We start from the raw sequence: 24270 nt of genomic DNA on the forward strand, positions 1-24270 counted from the left end.
AATAACAATAATAATAATAAAAAAAACACATTTAATTTAAAATAAAAATGGAAATAGCAATGGAGTAAACTGGAACTCTGTGGAAAGGAGAAAAAGGATACGGGAAGGGTCGGAGGGTAACAGTAGAGAGGACGAAGACTTTGGGGGTTATATTGTAATGTATCTTTTTAAAAAAAATTAAATCATGCCAAACTTATAGAAGCTAAAAATGACTAACGAGTAAAAAAAAAATTGAACTTTTTTTAAAAACTATAAAAGCTAAATAATTCAAGTTGCCCATTGCCGTTGCCCACATTTCAGGTGGCTGTCGCCGCTGCAATTTCCCTAGGTGAATCCTAATTTTCTCCTTCACTTAATCTCATTAATACGTATAGCTACATCAAACATTGAGACAAATTTTTAATTTTTCACCTTATTTGGAGAATTAAATTGAATTTTATTAATTGCTTATGTCGTCTCGAACTCAAATTTGTTTGGTTGACAGGAAAATTGGGGGAAACAAAAGAACTGGGAATTGATTTTTCCATGGTTTTGAATTTTCCACAGTAGCTTTATTTTTTCAATTTATTTTTCTCAATTTTAATATTTGATGCAAAATATGGTAATAGATTGAAATGTTCTGGAATTTATTTCTGTTTCTGTTTGTGTGCAGTTTCATTCATGAAGAGTGGAGCCAAAAAAAACTTGCTTTGGATAGAGAAATATAACACCTTCCACTGTGATTCAAAGCTACTGCATTTTATAGATTAAAATTCTACAATCTGTCTCAGTGAATCGATGAGTCCTTGATCTTAGTCCTGTGTAAAGATCAGTTGGCATGTGGAGTCGTTAACTTATTACTTCTCTGTTGGCAACATCTTCTGGGTAGGAGGACAAACTGACTCAACTGAATCTTGTAATTGTAAGTCAGACCTTTGTTGTAGTCATATAATCCACGGAATTGAGCAGTTAACCCCTTGATATGAATATTTAGTTTAAATATCTAATTGTTGAACTAACCTAAAATGTCATTGCAGGTTGGCCATGTTGATTCTGGAAAATCAACACTTTCTGGTAGACTGCTGCATCTTTTAGGACGAATAACCCAAAAAGAAATGCACAAATATGCAAAAGAAGCCAAGTTACAGGTAATGTCACAAAGAGTTGTGCGTTTACTCTTGTGTTGTTAAAAGAAACTTGATTTGTCTGGATTGACATAATTTTTAATTCAAGCAGGGCAAGGGTCTTTCGTATGCTTGGACATTGGATGAGAGTCCTTAAGAAAGGGAAAGAGGAATAACTATGACAGTGGCTGTTGCTTATTTTGATTCAAAAAATTATCATGTTGTTGTGCTTGATCTCCCAGGCCATAAAGATTTTGTTCCAAATATGATATCTGGAGCAACACAAGCTCATGCTGCAATTCTTGTTACAGAAGCCTCTACTGGTGCTTTTGAAGCTGGCATGGACAGTAAGAAGGGCTAAAGAAGAAAGTATGCCCAACTTATTAGAAGTTTTTTGTCGATCAAATTATAGTTGCAATTAACAAAATGGATGCTGTGGGCTATTCCGAGGATAGGTTTAATTTGATTAAACACAACTTAGAACATTTCTCTGTTCCTGTGGGTTTAAGGTTTCCTTGGCGTCATGGATTCCAGTGAGTGCCATGGAAAATCAAAATTTCCTGTCAGGTCCTGATTTCCGTTTGTCATCCTCGTGAGTTCACTTGTTTATGATCAGTTCAGGTTGTTACTCTTTTTTTAGAAGTTGGAATTTCACCTTTTTAATTTACCAAACTTCTTACCCTGATGTGAAGCTGGGAAATTTCTGAAAGATATCAATTTCTTTTTAAAAAAAATAAAAAAAACTGCAGAAGTATTGATAATTGACCGTAGTAATTGATGTTGTTCTCAACTCTGCGGGTCTTAGATCTGCAATACATTACAAAGCACACTGAGTGGGTTGGTTGGCAAATTCGCAAATACTTAAAGTTAGTATTGGGAACTGATAGTGAAAGAATAAAGTTCAGTTGAGATAAGCATACATGTTAGCCCTTTATATAGGCTTTGGATTTGACTCCTATTGAGTTGGGGTTAGGATGAGATACACTGCAGTCCTATAGGCACTAGGACTGTACTTATGGAGTGTTCTCGGGATTACTTTAACTTGATGTAGCCTGTTGAGTTATAGGTAGCTCAGACTCATATTTGGATTACCTAGTCATGATAGCACTAGCCGATTACTCGGATGCTCACCCATAGGTACCATGTTTGGGTTGTAATATCAGTAATTGAAAGGGACCTTATCTGTTGGATGCAATTGATTCTTTTCAACCTACTACAAGAGATTTCTCAAAACCTCTGCTTATGCCCATATGTGATGTCATTAAATCAGCTTCATTGGAGCGGGTGTCAGCTGTGGTAAATAAGAGGCTGGAGCTCTTCGGACTGGAACAAAAGTACGAATATTAATACTTATTTGTAATCACTCTAATAGTGTCTTATTTATTAATACTTATTTGTAATCACTCTAATAGCGTCTTATTTGGAAAAGGCCTTCTGAAAAGAGGTCATTGCTTGCCTTGAGGAAGTTCTCCTGCAAAAATCCATTGACCAGTAGATGCTTATCATGCTTAGAGAATTAAGTCTTTTTTTTTTTTTCCTTTTTCCTTTTAGTTGTAGAGTTTGCATCATTGGGGAAAATGCCATCACGAGTTTATGTAGGTCTAGTGCTTGTTTTATTTATATATCCGGAATGCAGATGCTTGTTGATCTAACCTTCTGAATGGAATGTGCTGCTGGAATTTCATGTACACCAAGCAAAAGAGGCTGCAAGAGTTGTAAGAATTGTATCGTTACTTGATTCAAAGACTGGCAAGGTGACAAAGAAGGCACCTCGCTTTCTTCAAAGCAACAAGCAGTGATTGAGGTGAATTAAAGATGCAAGATAATAGCTTCTATCAAAAATTTTCCCGGTAACAGCATCAAAGTTTGTCTCTTCTTTGTCCGTTGTAATTTCAGGTTGTTTTAAAGGAGCCAGTTTGAGTGCAAGAGTTCTCAAGTTGCAAAACTCTTGGAAGGGCGTCTCTGAGAGTATTAGGAAGAACTACTGCTTTATGTGTTGTAACCAGGATAATTGAGGATCAGGAGTGGCTGATATACGAGTACAGGGAAAGACTTCATCATGGATTCTAAATAAAAATACATGTATCTCCCTTATATGGGAGTCCACTATATATCCTTAATTTAAAAAAAAAAAATAATTTTAAAAAAATATAATTCTAACACTTTAAGTAGTTTTTTAATAAATTTTAATCTATAGTCTTTTTTACTCTTAAAATATATTAATAAAACAATATTTTATAAAATTGAAGAAAACAAATAATAGGTCAATTGAAAAAAAAAAACACAAATAACTACAATACTAAAAAATCTTTTAAAAAAATCATAATCCTAATTTTATAAGTAACTAGCGAAAAATTCATGTTATGTATATTATGCATAATTTTAAATTTTGCATATATATATATATATATATATATATATATATATATATATATATATATATATATTTAATTTAAATCCTATATGATTTTAATAACTATAATAATATATAATATAAAACTATATAGATAGATATAAAAATTAACTACACAATTTTTTTCACACACAATACCTATAATTATTATGATTAAAATATTTATTTAATGTCATTTGTAGAAAAAGATGATTCTCATTGATGTCAATTAATCTGTACATGGGTGTATATATATACAATTGATTCCTATAATTGTGTTCTACTAATTAGGAAGAAATCCTAAATAAGAAATCTTAAATAGAAATACAGAATACAAAATATACAGAGAAATAATATAGTGATCGACTTTCCATAACATAGTGATTGACTTTCCATAACACTCCCCCTCAAGTTGGAGCATAGATGTTAATCATGCCCAACTTGTTACAAATGTAGTCAATCCTAGCTCCATTCAGAACTTTTGTGAAAATATCTCCTAACTGCTCTCCAGTTTTGATGTGTCCTGTTGAGATGATCTGTTGTTGAATCTTTTCACGAATAAAGTGACAATCAATCTCAATATGTTTGGTCCGCTCATGAAACACCGGATTAGAAGCAATATGAAGAGCAGCTTGATTATCACACCACAATTTCACAGGCAGGGAGGTCTTAAAACCTGTCTCATCTAGTAATTGAAGTATCCACATTACCTCACATACTGATTGTGCCATGGCTCAGATTCGGATTCAAAGACTAGAACGAGAAACTATACTCTGCTTCTTGCTTCTCCAAGACACCAAATTTCCTCTAATAAAAACGCAATATCCAGTAGTTGACCTCCTGTCAACCTTAGATCCAGCCCAATCGGCATCTGAAAAACATTCAACATTCAAATGCCCATGATTACCATATAGCAAACCTCTTCCTGGAGCGCCCTTCAGATAACACAAGATTTGTTCCAAAGCTTTCCAATGAGCAACAGTTGGGGAAGACATAAACTGACTTACCACACTAACGGCATAAGCAATGTCAAGACGAGTGACTATAAGGTAGTTTAATTTTCCTACCAATCTCCTGTATCTCTCTGGATCTTCAAACAACTCACTATCCCCTGCTAACAATTGTAAAGTTGGAGTCATTGATGCGCTACAAGGCTTAGCACCTAATTTTTCAGTCTCTGTCAATAGATCGAGGACATATTTTCTTTGAGACAAGAAAATACCCTTCTTACTTCTCATAACTTCGATACCCAAGAAATACTTTAACAATCCCAAGTCTTTGGTCCAGGCGAGTTTGGAGGAAGGTTTTAAGAGATGAAATACCTGCAGAGTCACTCCCAGTGATGACAATGTCATCCACATAGACTACCAAGAGAATTAGACCAGCCTCAGATTGCCTATAAAATACTGAATGATCACACTTACTCTTTTGCATACCAAATTCCTGTACTGCTTCACTGAATCTCCCAAACCATGCCCTAGGACTTTGTTTCAAGCCATAAAGAGACTTCCGAAGCCTACAAACTTTACCCAACTCCCCCTGAGCAACAAACCCAGGTGGTTGCTCTATATACACCTCCTCCTGAAGATCACCATGAAGGAAAGCATTCTTGATATCCAATTGATACAGGGGCCAATCATATGTAGCTGCTAAAGAGATAAACAAGCGAATAGAAGTAAGTTTAGCTACAAGAGAAAAAGTATCAGAGTAATCAATCCCATATGTCTGAGCATATCCTTTTGCTACAAGGCGTGCTTTTAACCTAGCCACAAAACCATTAGGATTTACCTTTACTGTATATACCCATTTGCAACCAATAGCTTTCTTACCAGTGGGCAAAGGCAATAGTTCCCATGTACCATTAGCATCTAAAGCCTCCATTTCCTCTTTCATAGCATCACACCAGCCAGGATGAGACAATGCCTCATCAACAGTATTAGGGATAGGAACAGAGTCTAAAGAAGTAACAAAACACCGAGAACAAGAAGACAATTGATTATAAGAAACAAAAGAAGAGATAGGGTAAGTACATGACCGTTTACCTTTACGAAGAGCAATGGGTAAGTCTAGATCAGAATCATGATTAGTATGAGGTATAGGATCTGAGTCAGGAATCTCCAATCTCCTAGAATAAACATGAACAACGGGAGGTCGAGTAGATCTAGAGACAGGAGGAACAGGCTGTGGGAGATGACTAGACATTGGTTGGACAGTATATATTAAGATATCATCCTCCTCTCCCTAATTCTCATACACAGATGATGGAGGAAAAAATAGAGTGGACTCAAAAAATGTGACATCTGCAGAAATAAGATAACGATTAAGAGTAGGAGAGAAACAACGGTACCCTTTTTAAAGCCGGGAGTACCCAAGGAAGACACATTTGAGAGATTTTGGATCCAATTTAGTAACCTGTGGACGAACATCACGCACAAAACAGGTACAACAAAAAATACGGGGTTCAATAGGAAACAAAGATTTTGTAGGAAATAAAGTAGTATAAGGAATATCCCCATTAAGGACAGAAGACGGCATACGATTGATCAAAAAACATGCCGTAGAAACTGCATCCGCCCAAAAGTGTTTAGGTACTTTCATCTGAAAAAGAAGAGCACGAGTTACCTCAAGAAGATGACGATTTTTTCTTTCGGCCACGCCATTTTGGGATGGGGTATCCACACAGGAAGACTGATGAAGAATGCCATTTTGTGTCATATAAGGCTGAAATTGTGCTGAAAAGTATTCTTTGGCATTGTCACTTCTTAATATGCGCACAGAAATATTAAATTGAGTTTTGATTTCATTACAAAAGGCACAAAATATAGAAAACAACTCAGAACGATTCTTCATTAAATATAACCAGGTAACACGAGAGTAATCATCGACAAAAGTAACAAAATAACGAAATCCAGTTTTAGATGTAACAGAACAAGGACCCCAAACATCAGAATGAACTAACTCAAAAGGAGATGAAGCCCGTTTATTGACTCTAAACACAGAAGGCAAACGATGATGTTTTGCAAACTGACACGACTCACATTCTAGTACTGATAAAGACTGAAATTGAGGACACAGCTTCTTCATGGTAGACAAAGAAGGATGACCCAATCTACAATGAGCTTCAAGAGGTGTTAAGGTACTGGAGCAAACAAGCGACCGCGGTACATGATTTTCCAGAATGTAGAGACCACCTGACTCGCGTCCTCTACCAATAATCTGCTTCGTCGTAAGATCCTGAAACAAACACTGGTCAGGAAAAAAAGAAACATAACAATTTAAGGTACGAGTAAGTTTACTAACAGAAAGTAGATTAAAAGAGAATTTTGGTAGACAAAACAGAAGACAAAGAAATTGACGAAGTCGGGTTCGCAGTTCCAGAACCCATGACACAAGAAGTAGAACCATCAGCTAAAGTAACAGTAGAGGAAGTGAGATTAGACTGAAAAGCAGATAGAAGACTAAAATTACCTGTCATGTGATATGTCGCACCAGAATCAATAACCCATTTGGATGAAGAAGACACAAGGCATGTAGTGGATTTACCTGACTCGTGATCGCGATGTGAGGGAACGGTAGGCTTTAGAGATGCACGATCATGGAAAAATTGTGCAAAATCCTCTGCAGATACCAAAATAGTTTTCTCAGAGGAAGATACTGTAGAATTCTCTGCTGCCATATTTGCCATCTGTGATCGCTGATTTTTTCTCTGAAGTTGTGGACAATTATATTTTGTATGACCAGGCTCATGGCAATAATAACAAATGACTCCTCTTGAGTCCTGATTAGAACTAGCCTCTCAATTACGCTGATTACTTCTGTTGCCTGTAATTCCTCCTCTACTTCCTCTTCTATTACCCTGTTGTCCATTTGGATTACGACTAATAAGAGCACTCTTGGCGGTGTGAAGATTGAGTACTCTGCATCTGAAGGACCCGTGTGAACGTTTCATGCAAAGAGGAAATCTCAGAACTGGAGAGAATATGAGATTTAGCAGTCTCATACTCTGAAGGAAGACCTGCAAGAAAACTCATAATAGCCAGTTGCTCCCGTTGGGCCTACTGAACTTTCACATCAGAACTAAAAGGCAACAATACATTAAGTTCCTCATATACCCATTTAAAATCCATAAAATAAGCCGTGAGAGACTTATCCTCTTTCTCAGCACGGTAGAATGCCTTACAAACATCATAAATACGGGAGATATTCCATTTACCAGAATGCAGAAAATCTAAGTAATCCATCAATTCCTTAACAAATTCACAGTGATTAATTAAACTAATTACCTCACTATGAATCGAGTTCCGAAGCTGTAAAAACAACCGAGCATCCTCCCTTAGCCAAGTTTGTCGTGTATCATCAGTGGGTGGATCTTTAGTAAGGTGATCATCCTTATCAATGCTACGCAAATAGACCCTAACAGTTTTACTCTACTCCAGGTAATTCGAACCATTAAGTTTGTGTTCCGTGATCTTAGTCATCACCGGAATCACATCAGAAATAACATTCTTATTGTCTGCCATTTGTTGAGACAAAGAAAACTAACCGAAACGCTAATCCAAAGTGCTTATAACAGCAAAATAACCCAAAATCACAAATCAAGCAAATACTGAAATAGGATCTGAGAGCCAAACCTCAAAAGTCCTTTAATGGTTATACGGGATCAGGCAACAGCACAAAGTGGTGGAATGAGGGGGTTGAGATGACGCCGGCGATGTTGATCGGGGTTGAAATGGCCGGTCGGCGGCTAAGGTCTCTCCTGAGCTGGGTAGTGAGAACAAATAGTCACCCTAGATTGATGACCTGCTCTGATACCATGTAGAAAAAGATGATTCTCATTGATGTCAATTAGCCTGTACATGGGTGTATATATATACAATTGATTCCTATAATTGTGTTTTACTAATTAGGAAGAAATCCTAAATAAGAAATCTTAAATAGAAATACATAATACAAAATATAAAGAGAAATAATATAATGATCGACTTTCCATAACATAGTGATTGACTTTCCATAACATCATTATTATAATTCTAATATAGTTCTTGTGCTATGAGGAGAAAATAATAATAATAATTCATTGATTCATTACTATGATTATTTTAATTTAAATTTTATAAAAATATAAAAATAATAATGAATTTAATATTTTTAAATAATAAATTCAGATTGAGATGTGCAGATTAATTTAATTATATATATATTAATTAATTAATTTTATATAAATTTTGATATAAATATTTAATATTAAAAAAAAAAGATTAGGCCATATTAATTCTCAGATTTATTTATTATCCTTGTAATTGAAAATGAAAGTTAACAGGGAGATAAACACTCACATTCGCGAAGGCAAGAGGGACCCCTATACCCGTTCGAAACCGACTCCCCCAGTTGCATATGAACTCCACACACAGACAACAAGCTCTCTCTTCTCCTTTCACATCTCTTAGGTCTTATACCTTTCTTGGTTTTCCATTTTCAGTCCAATTTTATCCTTGTACAGGGTGAGATGGTTTAAATTATTTCTTTTCTTGTTGATCTTTTTCTACGGCTTTAACATGGGTTATGTAATTTTATGCGCATAAAGGCCTTCTGGGTTCTGGTTTAGTTGCTTGTTTTATTTTCTGCAAACCCTTAATTCTGATTTTTTTCTTTTTCAAATACTGCTAATTTCGATGTAAATTTGTCTAATATCGGTCATTTCTTCCTTTTTTACCGTTGACACTCGACTTTCTTTCGTTCAATTTTTTTTTTTCTTTTTGATGCATTTCTTGAGCACAATAACTATTGAATCTGGTTGGTTTATTGGTTCTTTGATTATCAGTGAATATGGAGGATTAATCTTTTTTGCTTGTAATTTCTGTAGATTGTTTGAATTACTTGGTATCATCGAAGCAGCCATCATTTTGGACTTGTTAATCCAATTCATTCTTGAGGTCGAATTTTGATGCTGCTTTATGTGCATGATTTAGATCACTTTCTAGAGTTATAACCATAGAATCATCTGTGTTGTCTCTTGTGTTTTGGGTGTCTATCGTTGGAAAGGCATGTTAAAATGGTAATCCTAAAATGTACGAACAGTAGAGCATAATCTCTTTTTTGGCTTCTGAAGAGAAGCGAAAATTAGAACATAATATGACTAGATTCTCTTTACCTTTGCGTTTGACACAAAACTGTAATTTCTTTACGGATATTACAATTCAATTATAGAATGAATTGAACTGAGTATGGTAATGAAATACGAATGAATTCTACTTCATGATTTGTTCGGACAAGAGATGGCAAGTTGTCTGAGTGATCTTCAGCTTTGTCTTCTGAATTGAGTGGGATGTTAATCAACACGATGAACAATTTTTTATTCTTCCTGGCTGTTTTTTCAATGTTCCTCACTGCTTACCTACTATTGTTTTTCGTGCAGCTATTAATACTTGTATGGTATGCTAGTTCAGGGCTTGTTTCATCTGGTTTTCAAATAGGAGTGTGGTTAATTTATTCTTGGTACATTCTTGATGCATCTACTTTTTTATGGGCCAAGAAAAAGAAGGCAGATGCTGTGTGCTTTTAGATTTTAATTTGAAGGTTAGATCATGGCATTTGAACCTCATTATCAAAGAGGTCCCCAAGTAGGTGTTTTCAACATGGAAGATATTCAGTTAAATACTAATTGGGAAGATGTGATTTGTCCTATATGCTTGGATTTCCCTCACAACAGTGTACTCCTTCAATGCACATCTTATGAGAAAGGCTGCAGGCCTTTTGTTTGTGATACAGACCATTCGCACTCAAACTGTTTGGACCGTTTCAAAAGTGCTGGTGGTATGCCATCCCCTTCAACTTCTGATGAATCTCTAACAACAAATACACAGCATATGATAGTGGAGGGCAATTGTAAACTAGCTTGTCCCCTGTGTAGAGGTGAAGTTACTGGGTGGGTGGTTGTTGATAAAGCTCGTGCACATTTGGACGAGAAAAAGCGTTGTTGTGAGGAAGAACAATGTACTTTCGCAGGGACCTATTCAGAACTATGCAAACATGCTCAACTAGAACACCCTCATGCTCGTCCTTCAAAAATTGATCCTGCTAGACAACTTGATTGGGAGAATTTCCAGCAGTCCTCTGAGATAATAGATGTTTTGAGCATGATACATTCAGAAGTCCCACGTGGGGTTGTTTTGGGAGACTATGTAATTGAGTATGGGGATGATGAGACTGGAGATGAATTTGAGGACTTTCCTGGGGATGAAGGCAACTGGTGGACTTCTTGCATCTTGTACCAGGTATTTGATAACTTCAGAAGTTCAAGAAATAGAAGAAGGTCAAGAGTAGCTGATACAAGAAGGGGAAGTCGCCGCTCGAGTTATGATAATTCAAATTCTGATGAGGGTTCTGTCACATCTGTAGAATTTGCAGAGTATAGACTAGATGAGATTGATGATGAGTTTCCAAGTACGCGTGGCCCCTCCAGGGGTAGCTCTGGTCATCGCAGGTCAATATGACATTATTTTAAGTTACTATATTTTGTTGTCTCTGATTTTCCTCTTGATTTCATGCTAACAAATTATGCTTTTTTTCCCCCCCTTCTTTTTTCCTTTTACATGTTGCTTATATATTTTGTGTATCAGTTTCTTTTCGATGGAAGATGATTTAATAAAAAAAAAAAAAAGCCTAATGTTTGCTTGATTTGACAACACCTTCCCTGCCTTTTATCCCCATGTCTTTCATTTTACCTATGTTCACATGGTGTTATTGCTTGAGAAGAACATTTAAGACTCAAAATTTATAGTTATTACACTGGATGATGTGTGGTTAGTAAACCAGATTAAATGTGCTTTTTATGTAATTTTGGCCTAGTGTTAAAAACCATTTTCAAAAAACCTGCAAACCTTCTGTATTCTTATTTTCCTTTCTCTCTTTCTCTTTGTAACTATGTTGGTCATTAATTGGCAAATCTGCTCATTCATTTATTTGGAAGTTGAAGTTATCATGACATTTTACTTATGAGGATGGACGGCGATTCTTTCTGAACTTAAGGTTGAAAGAAAGACATTTCCAAAAGGAACATGCATATCAATTTGCTTGTTCATATAGTTGATGGTTTTTGGATGCAATGAATAATTAGAACCAAAATATGGGCACCCTTTAAACCTGTTCAATAGAATTTAACTGGATAAATTTGACTTGATTTTTCTTATTTGATTAGTTACTTTCCTTTTTTGCCATTTATATTGCTAGGTACATTACATTTACCATTTTACATTTTCAAGTCAATACTTTTGCAATTGCTGGTTTTATCATATTTCTTTCGTATAATTTATGCCTACTGTTGCTGTATTCCACAGTTCCCGAAGGCGTCGTTCCCGCTTTTATGACAATTAGGTATGCCCTGCACGAATACCTCCACTTTGGCTTTTAAGGAGGTCTCTTTTACAGCGTAATGGACCATATAGATCCTTTATTTCTTGAATCTCTACTACGTATTTTTATTTATTAAGTATTTGTGATATACCTCATTAGTGCACTTGACATATTGGCAGCTGATTGATGAAAAGTGAACGGAGGATTGAAAGTGGTAGAGATGCTGGAAATTTAGTTAGTCTTAAAACAAAAAGTTACATCTGGATCAGATCTTGTAAAATATGTAATTAGATCTGCCGATTACACCTGAATTTGTATTTGACTGGTTACATGGTGACTGAATTTGTTATTCATTCTGTTGAATTTGAAATTGATTATTAATTTTGCATATTAGGAATGTGAAAGAAGATTTAATTGTTCAATTGTACAGGATGTGATCTTGATAGTAATTTTGGCTTCTTTTGCAGTCCAATGCAGCTATAATTTGTGCCATATATTGATATAGCAAGTGATAATGATGTCGATTCATTTGAAGAATTTCTTTTTTGCATTATCAATTGAGATTCAGATGTATGTTTGTAACTGCTTTGTGAATGTTTTGGTTGGTTGTGTATATGGGGGCAGGTAGAGGTCCTTTTATAGATAACTGTTAACTAGTGTCACCACTTGCTAGTTCAGCTATGCAATCAGCAGCAGTTCCATTTACAGAAAACCTAGCATCTGTTTAAAAGTTTTGAGATGTGAATGAATCAGAAACAGTGGAGCTAGAGTTTTAGGTGAAAATGAATGTGGGTTTTGAATCTAAGCTTGTACCTTTCTCAGCATTCAAAAAAAGTTGCGCATAGCCAGAAAGCATAGGAAATTAAACAGTTGAGAAAATAAAAAAAAATAAAAAAAAAAAAACATAGGAAATTAAACCCACAATGACTAGGCATGAAGAAAAACAACTCCCAAAGGATCTCCAGAAGAATAATGGGTAGTGTCCGAGCGAGCTTACCAAAGAAATGATTTCTGGGACACCACTGATTTCTGACGTTAGGAAGTAGGCATTCGACTTTTGGGTATTGGGCATTAGTCCAGCAGCATATTAATGAGAAAATCTACATAACGGCAGCCTTCTTGATACAGGAGATCATGCAAGTAGAAAGTGAAGATTTTTTCCTCTTCCGCTATCATATGATTTCGGACACTTACCTCTTACAAAACCTCAAATATAATAACCTTTTCTTCTCTGTTAAAAATGGCCCTCTCTTACAGTGAGGCTATAGAGGATTTTCTGTCACATATCACTTTTTTGCATACCTCTTCTGGCGGTCTTACAATAAATTTCGATAAAGAAAGAAAACAAAACATTTTAAAAAGCTACTGTAACTTCACATGATGCACGGGCAAAACTAGTAGTTAATTTAGTAAATTGCAAACGATAACGTAAAAAAAACCATTCAACATGTTTCATAGAAAATCACAAACATCTCTCAAACTTCTAGCAAAATGTGGTCTTCAATATTATAACAACGAAGAGATAAGTTCCCAGACTAATATGGCACATTCTTGGGAAGGTTCCTGATAACATTATTCTTCAAGCCAATTTTGGTACGCGTTGCCTCTACACCTGAGCGATTCATTTCCTTCATCACTTTCATCCTCACCATCTGCTCTTTTGACTGCACAGTTGCCAATCCCATGCTTCTGTACCTGAAAAATAGAAACCAGTTTAGAAGCTATGCAGTGGCTATCGTTCATTTAACCTTTTCTCTGTACTCCTTTTCAAACAGGGGGCAAAAAGGGAATGCGTGTTTGAATTCAAACTATTTGTTATTTAGGACAAAGAATTGAAAATGGCGACTAGAGGCTAACCTAGAGGCCAGTGCAGCAGCAATGGCCCCATCATTGCCAGGTGAGGGACGTGGTTTCTGGCGATAATAGCGCAAAAATTCTCGGGAACCCAAGGTTTTGGATGATATTTTATTATCAGATCTTGTGGTTATGATAAGCTCTGAACCAGCACTTCCAAGTTCTACAGTGTTGGTCATATCACCGGAGGCAATCAGCCGTTTCCCATCCTCATCCACATAACTGCAACAACAAAACAAAATAATCATGTGGCATATTAAACATATTTGACTGCCAATAAAACTGAAGATGTTCTTCTAAAATAAATGACAAGCAGCCAAGTCAAAAGGACAAGAAAAACTCAGCTCCTAATTATAATCAGTGCTAATAAAAATGATAAAAGAAAATGTGTAGTATATAAGTTACTGGATCTTAATTATTATTCCAAAATGAGGGGGCCATGGAAAAGACATAAACCTGCTGCTATAATCATAGAATTCTTCTAATTCCGCTTCTTCGTCATCATCACCATCACCATAATGTACTTTACAATGACTTTTTGCAACCATATGCTTCCTAACAGCTTCTAAGCTGTTAAACGGATGGCATCTATCATTGCAGTACAAACACATGAAGTCCCTCTTCACCTGGACAACACAGAAGAGAGAATATTAGCGAACAACTTAATGTAAAATAATAAATAAATAAATTGCAGCAAAAAAGAACATAGGTACCTTGAGACCGAGATAAGTAAGAAGGCCATTTGGATCCTTCAAATACTCAACATCAGGAATAAAAAAGCCATGCTGCTTGTGCATGTGAACCATGCAGCTTTCTAAATTATCATGCTCTTGATCACACATAAAGCAACAAGATGGATCCAACAAATCATCATTTTCACCCTCATCCATATCTTCATCAGAGGCCTCGTTTACAGTCAATGACTTTGTGGCCTCAGCAACCAACTCTTCATCTGGATCAACCTCTTCCCACTCATCACTATCTTCATTTACTTCATCATCTACTTCCTTTTTCAGGGGATGCTTACTCATGACACGATGGGAAAGTGGTTTAATCACTGCCTTATCCTCATCTTGGTTTGTTCCTTGAGAAGCACGCATGATGTGGCTCCGTGATTTAAGATGCTGAGCATGAGCTTTGGAACTTCGATATCCTTTACCACAGAGAACACATGTATAGAGTAGAGGGGTCTCGCTTGATTTATCCTTCTCTTGAGCAAGTGCAGACTGTCTCGCCAGAAACAATGCTTCGGTCACTCCTGGAACACCAGCTACCTGATATGTTTTTTGCAGGAGAAATAAGAATTTGTCCCAAAAAACAAAAGGAATACAAACTAATTTAAAAAGGTGATACCACAAAATTAGTAGTTATGATTCTCATTGAAAAATCTGTTAGGATGATCAGTGACTGCCCAGCAAAGATATACTCTTTTGTCAGAGCAGCTGGAATCATACATTTTCACGTTCAAAAGAACTCATGCATCAGCACTTTTTTTTGAATGAGCTGTTATTTACGTGCAAAACATGCTTTCTACACAGCCCATATCATATCATTCAATATCGTAAATTAGCCAGACAATCTCCAGCAAAAAGATAAGCTACATCAATAATCCCATTCTTAAAAACAAGTGAAATATCCTTTTTGTAATCGTGTAGCTAAATACAACCAGTCAAATTATTCACTGAACAACCATTGAGTTTAAAAATCATAGCTAGAGAAAATGAATTGGATTTTAGGAATGAACAGACAAATAGCACCTTTATGCTCACCATAATCTCTCTTCAATTCTAATTACCAAAATGAACTAATCAACATTAAAATTCATAACTTCTAGAAATCGATTGTGCAAGACGGGATACAAATTCATTGCTTTGATGAAAACTCACAGAAAGAATTTGATACTTCACTCAATTGAAAGCAGCAATATATACGAAAAAGTGTAAAAATATATAGAGAGAGATAAGAAAGAGAACCTTGCGTTTGAGATTGTAGCGATGCCAGTCGGACTTGTAATGGAGTTTTTGTTCGGCGTCGTCGTGAAATTCTTTATTACAAGCGTTGCATGTTAACCCGGGCATTTCTTCTTCGATTCGATTGAGATTGAATCCCAATTGAAGAAGGCAGTGCAGATGTTTTGAGGGAAGGAAAATATACCACGGCTTCTAGTCGACGAGACGGTGGCGATGATATTCCACTCCAGCCGCCGCGGAAGCACTACATTTTATAGATATTTTTACCCGACTCGTTTTTTCTTCTGGTATCCGACCCACTTTACTATAATACGATCACAGGCCCACTAATTGGGGCCGGGATTGGGCCTATGTTTTTACATTCCATTATCATAACCTAATTAATAGGTTTCATACACGACTAATAATAAAACATCATTTTAACTATATTCAAAAATGCCATATTTTTATTTTTCATATTCTCATTTTTTTTTAATTTATTAGATATCGAACTCATTTGGTATTAATGTTGGGAGTATTGTTGATAAATATATTTGTTTAAATATTTTAATTATAAAGTATAAAAAATTAGTTTAAAATTAAATTAAAATATTTTATTAATATTTTAATTTATTATTTAATTTTAGTTAAAATTTAAATTTAAAATTTCACCTTTAATACAATTTCATTGACTATTAATATTTTATTTTTTTATTTGTTAATGAATAAAAAAAAAGTATATTTTATATAATAATTGTTGATATTTTAAAATGAAAAGAAAAAAGAGCGTGCGGTCGGACGGCTGCTTGTGGACATTCTAAAAGGGGAGTGTTGCCTCTTCACTAATCCATATAACCGCTACAAGCCTCAAACGGAACAATCCAATAATTCCTCGTTCCCTTTCTGTTTCTTACCCTCCAAAAATTAACCCAATACAAACTCCTTACTTTTCGTTTCTTCAATATCAATATGGCCTCCATTCCCAGGCCTCACGGAGCCGCTCAACTCGGATCCGGCGGCAAATTAGTCCGACCCAGGCGGACCACTGCTCCCAGGACTCCCTACGAGCGTCCTCTTCGATTGCTTCCCAATTCGGCTTCCCAAAACCCTAATTGGCTCTCCAGTCTCATTTTATCTCCTACTCGTATGATTGCTACCGGTGCCGGCAAAGTTCTTTCCTCTGTCTTCGGCCCCGTCTCCTCCTCTTCCTCCTCTTCGTCTTCCGGTGGCGATTTCACTTCAGGTATGGTCACATATATGTTTTCAATTAGCATTTTGACAATGAATATATAAATTGTTTTGATATTTTCTATTAAGTTAACGTTTTATTGAATGTAGAAGTGGAGCCTTGCTAGTTGTTGGCAATGGCATTACCGCATTAGCACGTTTAGTATTGCGTTTAGTATCGATATTTTCCTCCCCTCGGAGGCTACTCTGATCTTTTACTGCTAGAATTCTTTACTTTATAGCCTTAGATATCTATCTTTTCTGTTCTTTTTAGTCAGACTAAAGATGTAAGTTAGGAGTACTATTAGAGAGCCAACGGGTTGATGTATGTAAAGCAGTTAATTTTTTTTTTTTTATATATTTTCCGTTTTTCTGTGGTTGTGCGGCTATGAAAAGTTGGAATGAAATATGGCTTACGGTATGTGGTCTTACTAGATGGTTTCTTTGTTTCAATTTTTGCAGAGGATGATGCAGATGATGCCAATGATGATAATGTTATCACTTCTCAGGACGCTACCAAATTGGAAAAGGTAGTTCTGCTACCATTTATATATTTGCATTGTTGTTAGACATGGTTGCCTATTTTGAATCGTGGATGATTTAAAAAGACGTAAATGGACAATGAGTTTTCAGAATAGTTGCATTGCAACTTATTGAGTTAGGATATTGGGAGGAAAATTGCTATAGAAAGCTGTATGTCTAATACTTTCCTTCAATTGTTTTTGCTGTCTTCTCTTTTTAGCCTTACCAATTTATTTGTTACTTTATTCCTGAAGAAATGGAAACTACTGATGAATGCAATAAAGAAAAGTTCTCTGCATAATATTGTATCAAATAACTGTGTTTATGTGTATTATTTTCTGTATGGTCATATTAGTTTATGTTATTCATGGAATACTTAAAACCATCATTGTGACTGCAAAAGTACCTATTTTTGTTACTTGTTGGTAGTTTGTGGGCACCATCATATTGTGGTGGTGCTTTAGTCGACCTAATTTGTGGTTCTTAATTGTCATGTAACCTATAATATACTAATTAGCTCAAGTTTTATCTGATATCTAAATTTTATTTTTGTGCTTAATTGGAAGAATCAGACATTTGAAAAGAAAAATTCCTTGAGGAAAGATACCCAAGCTATAGATTGGAAGAGTGAAACAAAGCGTGCAATTGAACAACTTCTCATGCAGGAAACATTCTCAAGGTAATTGAGAATTCTGTAGTTTCTTAACATATATTATATGGAGGCTGACATGGTTGTTTTGGCAAGTTTTTCAATTTATCAACTAATTGTTACACTTCAAATTCAAGTCTGAAACACGTACTAGTATTTCACCATTTACTACTTTCTCAGACTTTTGTGATCATGTTATTCTTCTACTTCTAAGGTTTCTACATATTATTCTTCATTTATTTCTATTCTGAACCATGATTTAACATCAAATTCTGAATGAGTGTTCACCTATGACCAGGGAAGAATGTGATAGATTAACGCATATTATTAAATCAAGAGTTGTAGATTCTTCCATCACTGGAGACCTAGATGGGAGACTAAATGAGATACCTGGCAGGACAGTTTGCAGCGGTATTAATCTCCAGAAACTTTGCAACCTGCCATATACCATCTTTGGCTTGTGGTTTGATCATTGTTTTTACAGATGTTGATATGCCTGATATCCGCAGTACAGCCATTACAGAGGCTAAAAAATGGCTAGAGGAGAAGAAATTGGGGTCAAATTCAAAATCAGAATTGGTGTATGGAACCTGCACTTTGAACGCTGCGATGTTGCCACAGGTTAGTAGTTCTTTCCCTGATGTCTCAGCCTTGGACCATAGAATTTATCACTATTATAGTATTTACTTTTTCCTCTAGATTATATAGGTTTGTGTTGTTTCCGGTTAGATTCTCTGGTGGGTCCTGATGCTGTGTATTTTCAATATGTAATGGCTGTCTTTTCCCCATTTTTAATTTCATTTATATGAGTACATTATTGTAGTATTTAGCATAGATATTAACTTTTTTGCCATATAACTTTAACCACATTTTGTCGCATCCTGGGTCACTTGTGTCCATATGATGAAATAGATGTATTGGCAATTTTCTACACGTAATTTTATTTTATTTATGTAGAGTGTGTTTCTACTAGACCAATGAACAAAAAACATGCAAGTGTTTGTATAACTGCGATGAACTAATTGGTGGACATTGCCTTGTGTGGATGGACCATTGGTAATGGTTATGCGAATTGAACACTGCTTACATCTTGCAACTGATTTTTGCACAACAGGTTATGGAAGATGAAGTGGGTTCACCAGCAGACTTGGCCAAATCTTACATGCAAGCACGCCCTCCGTGGGCATCTCCATCACTGAGCAACATTCAGTTACAATCCCCATCACCAAGGGGGATACAGCTTTTTAAGGAAGAAACACCAAATTTGTTTGGTGGCAATTCTGCGCCTTCATCCAAGGTTCCATTTGAAAGCCCTTCTCCCTCCCCCCCAACCCCTCTTTTCCTTTCTAGTCATGGTTATTTTATTATGGTGTGAAGGACTTGGATTTTGATGCCAAAGGCTGTTCTTGTTTGAAGGGTTTTTTTTTTCCTACTATTATTTGGATATTGATCTTGGTGAATAAAGTTATTATAAGTTGTGGTCAATAATTATTTGGCCCAGCTTTTATTGGATGATCCCTCTTCCAGTATGATAAAATACAATTCTGCCAGTAGTTATATTAGGATCAAAACAGATAAAAGCTCCTTTTGGAGTTGACTTGTTCTTTTGGAAATAGGGTCTGAATGCTACCTTGAAAATATGCTAGTTTCTTTATGAACATCTTGGCCAGTTTCCTGAAATTGTTGGGAAGAGATTGAGCAGTGAAGTTGAGATAAGGTGCTTGGTTGGAATTTAATTTGTGATGCAGCAAAGACAAAAGAAAAAGAACCAGGAAAATTTTGTGGATTTTTATAATTGTAGTTCATTTTTTACTAGGCTAACTTATAGTTTGTTTTATGATTCTAACTCAATTCATTGTTTTTTTATATGTTGATACATGAATGCAGCTGATTAGGAATTCCTCTGCCACTGGTTCATGGAATATCCTGGAGGAAATACGAAAAGTGAGATCTAAGGCAACTGAAGAGATGTTAAGGACTCGACCATCGTCAATAATTGATTGGTCTACATTAGCTTCAGAAAGCAAAAGGAGCCCTCATTCGTTGCTATCTGATAAAGCAGAATCTGGTATGAAAAATATAATGCTTAATTTCGTTGACTCTACACTATTAATAGATGCACCTTTGAGGGCAGTGGAATGACCAGCTCACAAATATGCTTTACTTGTTTGAAGCAACCTCCTTTGGTTAGTTCCAGTTTCTGCTTATAGAGTCTTTTCTGCCTTTTCAGTTTCACAAAGGGCACAAGATGGATTGCTGACTGAATCTTCTCCACCAGATATAGCTTCCTCAATTCCCGAACAAAGTCAGGTACTTGAGTTTTGGGATTGGAAATGGCATAAAGGTTCACTATTTCCTTTTATTCTAATCTCTCTAATTTTATTGCAATGAGCTGACCTGTGGTTAAAAAAAGATCTCTAACTTTATCAAGGACAAAGCAGCATAAAAATTTGAGCTATCAAATTCTTGCTGTTTTTGTCCTTATATTGAGTCTACCAATATTTTCATTGTTAGAACAAATAGTCAGATATCTTAAGATCTTATTAATATTTTCATGAAGGGTCCGGGAGCTATACAGATCATTGAAGGAGCTGAAGGTGCCTTTTCTAGTTCTAATAAGAGGGTTTTTTTCCTCTTTTTTTATCCTTGGCTAAATCATTTCTCTCGTGAACTAAAACTGTCTAATTTAGGCTTATGTGATGGCACAAAAGGGAGATTAAACCCTGGACAAAGACTTCAACCTTCACAAGAAATGAGGACTGCACCACCATGGTAAGTTTCTCCCTCTTGACCTAGCTCATTTTTCTTTTGCCCTTTGGTGGTCCATGGTTTGTTCTAGTGTCATTTTCTTTTTTTATGACTTTCTCTCTATATGTTGTAGCAGTGATGATGATGTTGATGACTGCAAGGATGTTGATGGGGTTTGCAAACCTTTAGACTATACTGTGGGAGGAGATACTAAAGGTAAGTGTTCCAAATCTGATTGCCAAATTGTGACAAACCTTTTCATTGATCATGTGAGATATGCTTACATTGATTACTAAGTGTAAATCCTTGAATTAGTAGTTGAATAACAGCCCATGTGAATCCAAGATTGCTAGATGAAAATTTCAGCTTTCTTATGATCTGAAACTTTCAGGGTGGAGTGTTGTAAGTATTATCCATCGTCAAACTAATCTTTTCTCCACATTCAATCCCAGATTCAACGTTACATGAAACAAATTGTTCAACCATGGCTGAAGTTGCCGAAAGGAATGTTGCAGTTGCAGTTGCTGCAAATGGTTTCCCTCCTTCAGGATCTAGGTGGAAAAAGAGGCTGTGACTTTTCTTTTTCTTTCTTTTTAATGCTATATTATTTATACCAGATCATACTAAGGCCGATTCCCACTCTTTCAGTTTGACTGCAAGTCTGCAAGGAGAACATAATTCTACGCCATCCGATGAGCAGCACCATACTGTTGATTCTGCCCATGACAACTTAACAAGAAGTGCTCATGTTGGTGAGACGTGTGAGCAATTAAGTGAATCTTACGTGGAGGTGCCTATTGTGAATGAGCATGAAGAATTGTCACAGGATTTGTCCTCGCCAAATTTGAAAAATAAGGCTGACAAGAGCAATGATGTTACTGTCTCTGGGAAGCAACGAGGAGGGAAACGAAAATTTGCAAGGAGGGGCAGGGGACGGGTTAAATAATTTTTAATCTTGTCTTTGTAATTTACTGTAAATTGACTGTAAACTAGTTTAGAATTAAAGATAGCACCACTAAAGGCATTTTGTAAACTGTAGCGAGATGGATACTTGTTAGTTTAGTATTTAACCAGGCAGGGATTTTCGCCCTTAAATTGGGTGATTCATTTGTAATCTGTACCAGTAGTTTAGCGTTTGACCAAGCAAGCGTTTTACCCTTAAATTGGGTAAATCAATAATTAGTTTGAATTGTTAAACCAACTTGGGCCGGTCTAGACCGGTAATCCCGCTGAAAAGGCCAATTTACAGCTGTAATTTCCACTGATGTATAAAAAGGGAAGTTATAAAAAGCGACCATGTGATTTAATTCAATTTTAGTTTGAAATTTATTTTGTAGCAAAGTGATATCGTAAATTTACACACTATTAATAAACAATGTTATTTTGCCTATAGTTGTCTACGTGACATTGAAAAACATTTGTAAATACCTTTTTTTTTAATATTTACATATATATATATATTGGAACACCATGAAATTCAAGTGCTCCTGTCTTCATTGTTTCCTTACTTTAATTTTCTCACCTTTCACACGAAGAAGAATCTCTAGAATTATGAAATATCTGTCGAGAGCAACTACAATTTCGACAATTCTTTCTTGTACTAGGGGCACAAGGCTGCTGGGGATCCTAATCTTCACTTTGTTGTAACTCTGCTCTTGCACCTCCCGAAGTACATAACTACAAATTGATTTGGCTGCAAAGCAACTGCATGAAGCTGAGCTTGCGACAGCAATTGTAGTTTTTAGGACCTAGGCGTCAAGGTATTGAGAACCCATATGCTAAAATACTGTACATAGAGTCTTTTTAGTTTGCATTGTGCTTGTCTATGGTAGAGTGAATCTGTTGTTTGGACTTTGGGCTACGGTGTTGGTAACATTTACTAAAGAATAGATGAAGTGTGAATAGATATCTTGGACAATTAGAGCCAGTATTGAAGATGCATTCTTTCTTATTTAACAGGCGGTGCACTCCGCAGATTTATGTTTTAAATTACCAGAAAATGTGAGCTTAGAGGAAGGAGCAATGTGTGAGCCCCCAAGTGTTGGTGTTCATTCTTGTTAATAGACCCAACTTATCATACATCATGCATGAATGATATTTAAACCCATATAAAGATCATAAAGTTAATAATACTTTGTTTTTATGAGAAAAACAGGGTAGAAAATAGCATGTACTAAAGAAGTTTCTTAGTGGAAGTAGTCGGCTTGCTTGGAAGAAGTGGACCATGCATTTATGCGTCATCCACTCTTCTTCATCAATGTCGAAGTTGCAGAAGCAACGCCAATAGCTTATCCTGCGTGCCCTGCAAAAGGCTTAGCGTAAGCAACCAGCCTCCTAGCTGCATTCCATTCGTCATCCCACCGCTTCTCATATTCCCTTCACGTCCTTCTCATGATAAACCCCTCAAGGCCGCCAAACAATTTGTTTTGGCAGAAATTAAAGAAATTCCATATCTTTGCATCAATCTTTGTTGATTTTCTAAATTTTGTGTGGCTGGTTGATCCATTTAAGGATACCTAGCAATAGTCCTCTTAGGAATTGAAGAGGACAAAACCAATATTTTGTTTTTTTTAGTTTCTTGGTTTTTAAATTTTAAAACAACATTATAATAATTTAAAATACTTTTTATTTACATGTCATAAAATATTAATGGTGCAAAATCACTTCATTTACTAAACATGCATAAAAGGTATCACTTCTTTTATATATATATATATATATATATATAAAAGGAACCACTTTGTCATAAAAAAATTTTAATATAAGTAAAAATGCGCATTTAAAGACCTTTGCATTCCTCAACACAATAACAATATTGTAAAGTTCAGATTGATCCACAAATTGACCCGATTAATCAATGACTTAAATATAAAAATCGGATTGATTCTCTCTTTATACTATATGAAAAGTTGATAAAAAAAAAAAAATCTAATGATGATCTGTAATATAATAACTTATTAATCAGGAAAATTTAAATTTTTTAAACTAAATTTTTTGTTTTAAATATCAATGATATTTAGTTTAATATTTAAAATTTTAAATTTATATTTAAACAATGAATAGGATGTTATTTAACTGTTATTTTCTTATTTATATGCTAATACAAAAAAAATTATAAAATATATGTGTAACACCCCTGATTTTTTATATATTATTATTGGGCTTCGTGTAGGTATCCTCAATTCGCGAAAATTCAACAGTTGTCCGGATCTGTGAATTTCTCGCCGAACATCACTACGGAAAAGTCTCCGAATTGGATCGAGGTTTTGGCTACCCCACCATTGTCAGGCATCCCGAGCGCGTTCTCGAAGTCGGAATCGGCAAAGGTAAACCCGAACCTTGCTTTTTCGTAATTTTCTAGTGCTTAAATAGGATTAAAAATCCATAAAATATTCGTGGTAGCTTAGAAAATTACGATTCTTTTTGCAATAGCTTAGTAATATTTCTAAGGACCGCGGGGCAGAGTTTTATAAT

General features: G+C 35.6%; 3 protein-coding genes and 1 pseudogene across 10 annotated transcripts; 3 read left to right on the forward strand and 1 right to left on the reverse strand.

Annotated features, from left to right (window-relative positions):
- The first annotated feature begins 589 nt into the window (after window positions 1–589).
- Window positions 590–2701, forward strand: LOC131170608 (uncharacterized; annotated as a pseudogene).
- A 6088-nt stretch (window positions 2702–8789) lies between these two features.
- Window positions 8790–12269, forward strand: LOC110658540 (uncharacterized). 4 transcript variants are annotated; one of them, XM_021816207.2, is made up of 5 exons: window positions 8792–8996; window positions 9359–9428; window positions 9911–10978; window positions 11832–11868; window positions 12027–12269. In XM_021816207.2, the coding sequence occupies exons 3-4, from the start codon at window positions 10080–10082 to the stop codon at window positions 11866–11868; spliced, it is 936 nt and encodes a 311-aa protein (XP_021671899.2). In that variant the 5' UTR covers window positions 8792–8996; window positions 9359–9428; window positions 9911–10079; the 3' UTR covers window positions 12027–12269. The 4 variants fall into 4 exon arrangements, 3 of the variants coding, with proteins under 3 accessions (XP_021671905.2, XP_021671899.2, XP_021671892.2); XM_021816213.2 differs by lacking the exon at window positions 9359–9428 and having other exon boundaries at window positions 8790–8942; XR_002495597.2 differs by lacking the exon at window positions 9359–9428 and having other exon boundaries at window positions 8791–8996; window positions 11832–11923.
- Window positions 12270–13228: 959 nt separating this feature from the next.
- LOC110658535 (cytoplasmic 60S subunit biogenesis factor REI1 homolog 1) lies at window positions 13229–15910 on the reverse strand. Its single transcript, XM_021816193.2, has 5 exons — window positions 15675–15910; window positions 14415–14975; window positions 14158–14327; window positions 13705–13923; window positions 13229–13542 (listed from the first exon to the last, which is right to left on the reverse strand). Exons 1-5 carry the CDS (start codon window positions 15777–15779, stop codon window positions 13383–13385), a joined length of 1215 nt encoding a protein of 404 aa, XP_021671885.2. The 5' UTR covers window positions 15780–15910; the 3' UTR covers window positions 13229–13382.
- A 573-nt stretch (window positions 15911–16483) lies between these two features.
- Window positions 16484–21997, forward strand: LOC110658523 (protein KAKU4). 5 transcript variants are annotated; one of them, XM_021816183.2, is made up of 13 exons: window positions 16484–16893; window positions 17313–17407; window positions 17966–18078; window positions 18347–18459; window positions 18533–18669; window positions 19163–19345; window positions 19936–20116; window positions 20279–20358; window positions 20609–20645; window positions 20739–20820; window positions 20930–21012; window positions 21249–21351; window positions 21445–21997. In XM_021816183.2, the coding sequence occupies exons 1-13, from the start codon at window positions 16620–16622 to the stop codon at window positions 21740–21742; spliced, it is 1779 nt and encodes a 592-aa protein (XP_021671875.2). In that variant the 5' UTR covers window positions 16484–16619; the 3' UTR covers window positions 21743–21997. The 5 variants fall into 5 exon arrangements, with proteins under 5 accessions (XP_021671875.2, XP_021671879.2, XP_057985518.1 ...); XM_021816187.2 differs by having other exon boundaries at window positions 20933–21012; XM_058129535.1 differs by having other exon boundaries at window positions 17972–18078.
- The last annotated feature ends 2273 nt before the right edge of the window (window positions 21998–24270 follow it).

The sequence above is a fragment of the Hevea brasiliensis genome, chromosome 11, assembly GCF_030052815.1.
Source record: "Hevea brasiliensis isolate MT/VB/25A 57/8 chromosome 11, ASM3005281v1, whole genome shotgun sequence".
NCBI classification, from domain to species: Eukaryota; Viridiplantae; Streptophyta; class Magnoliopsida; order Malpighiales; family Euphorbiaceae; genus Hevea; species Hevea brasiliensis.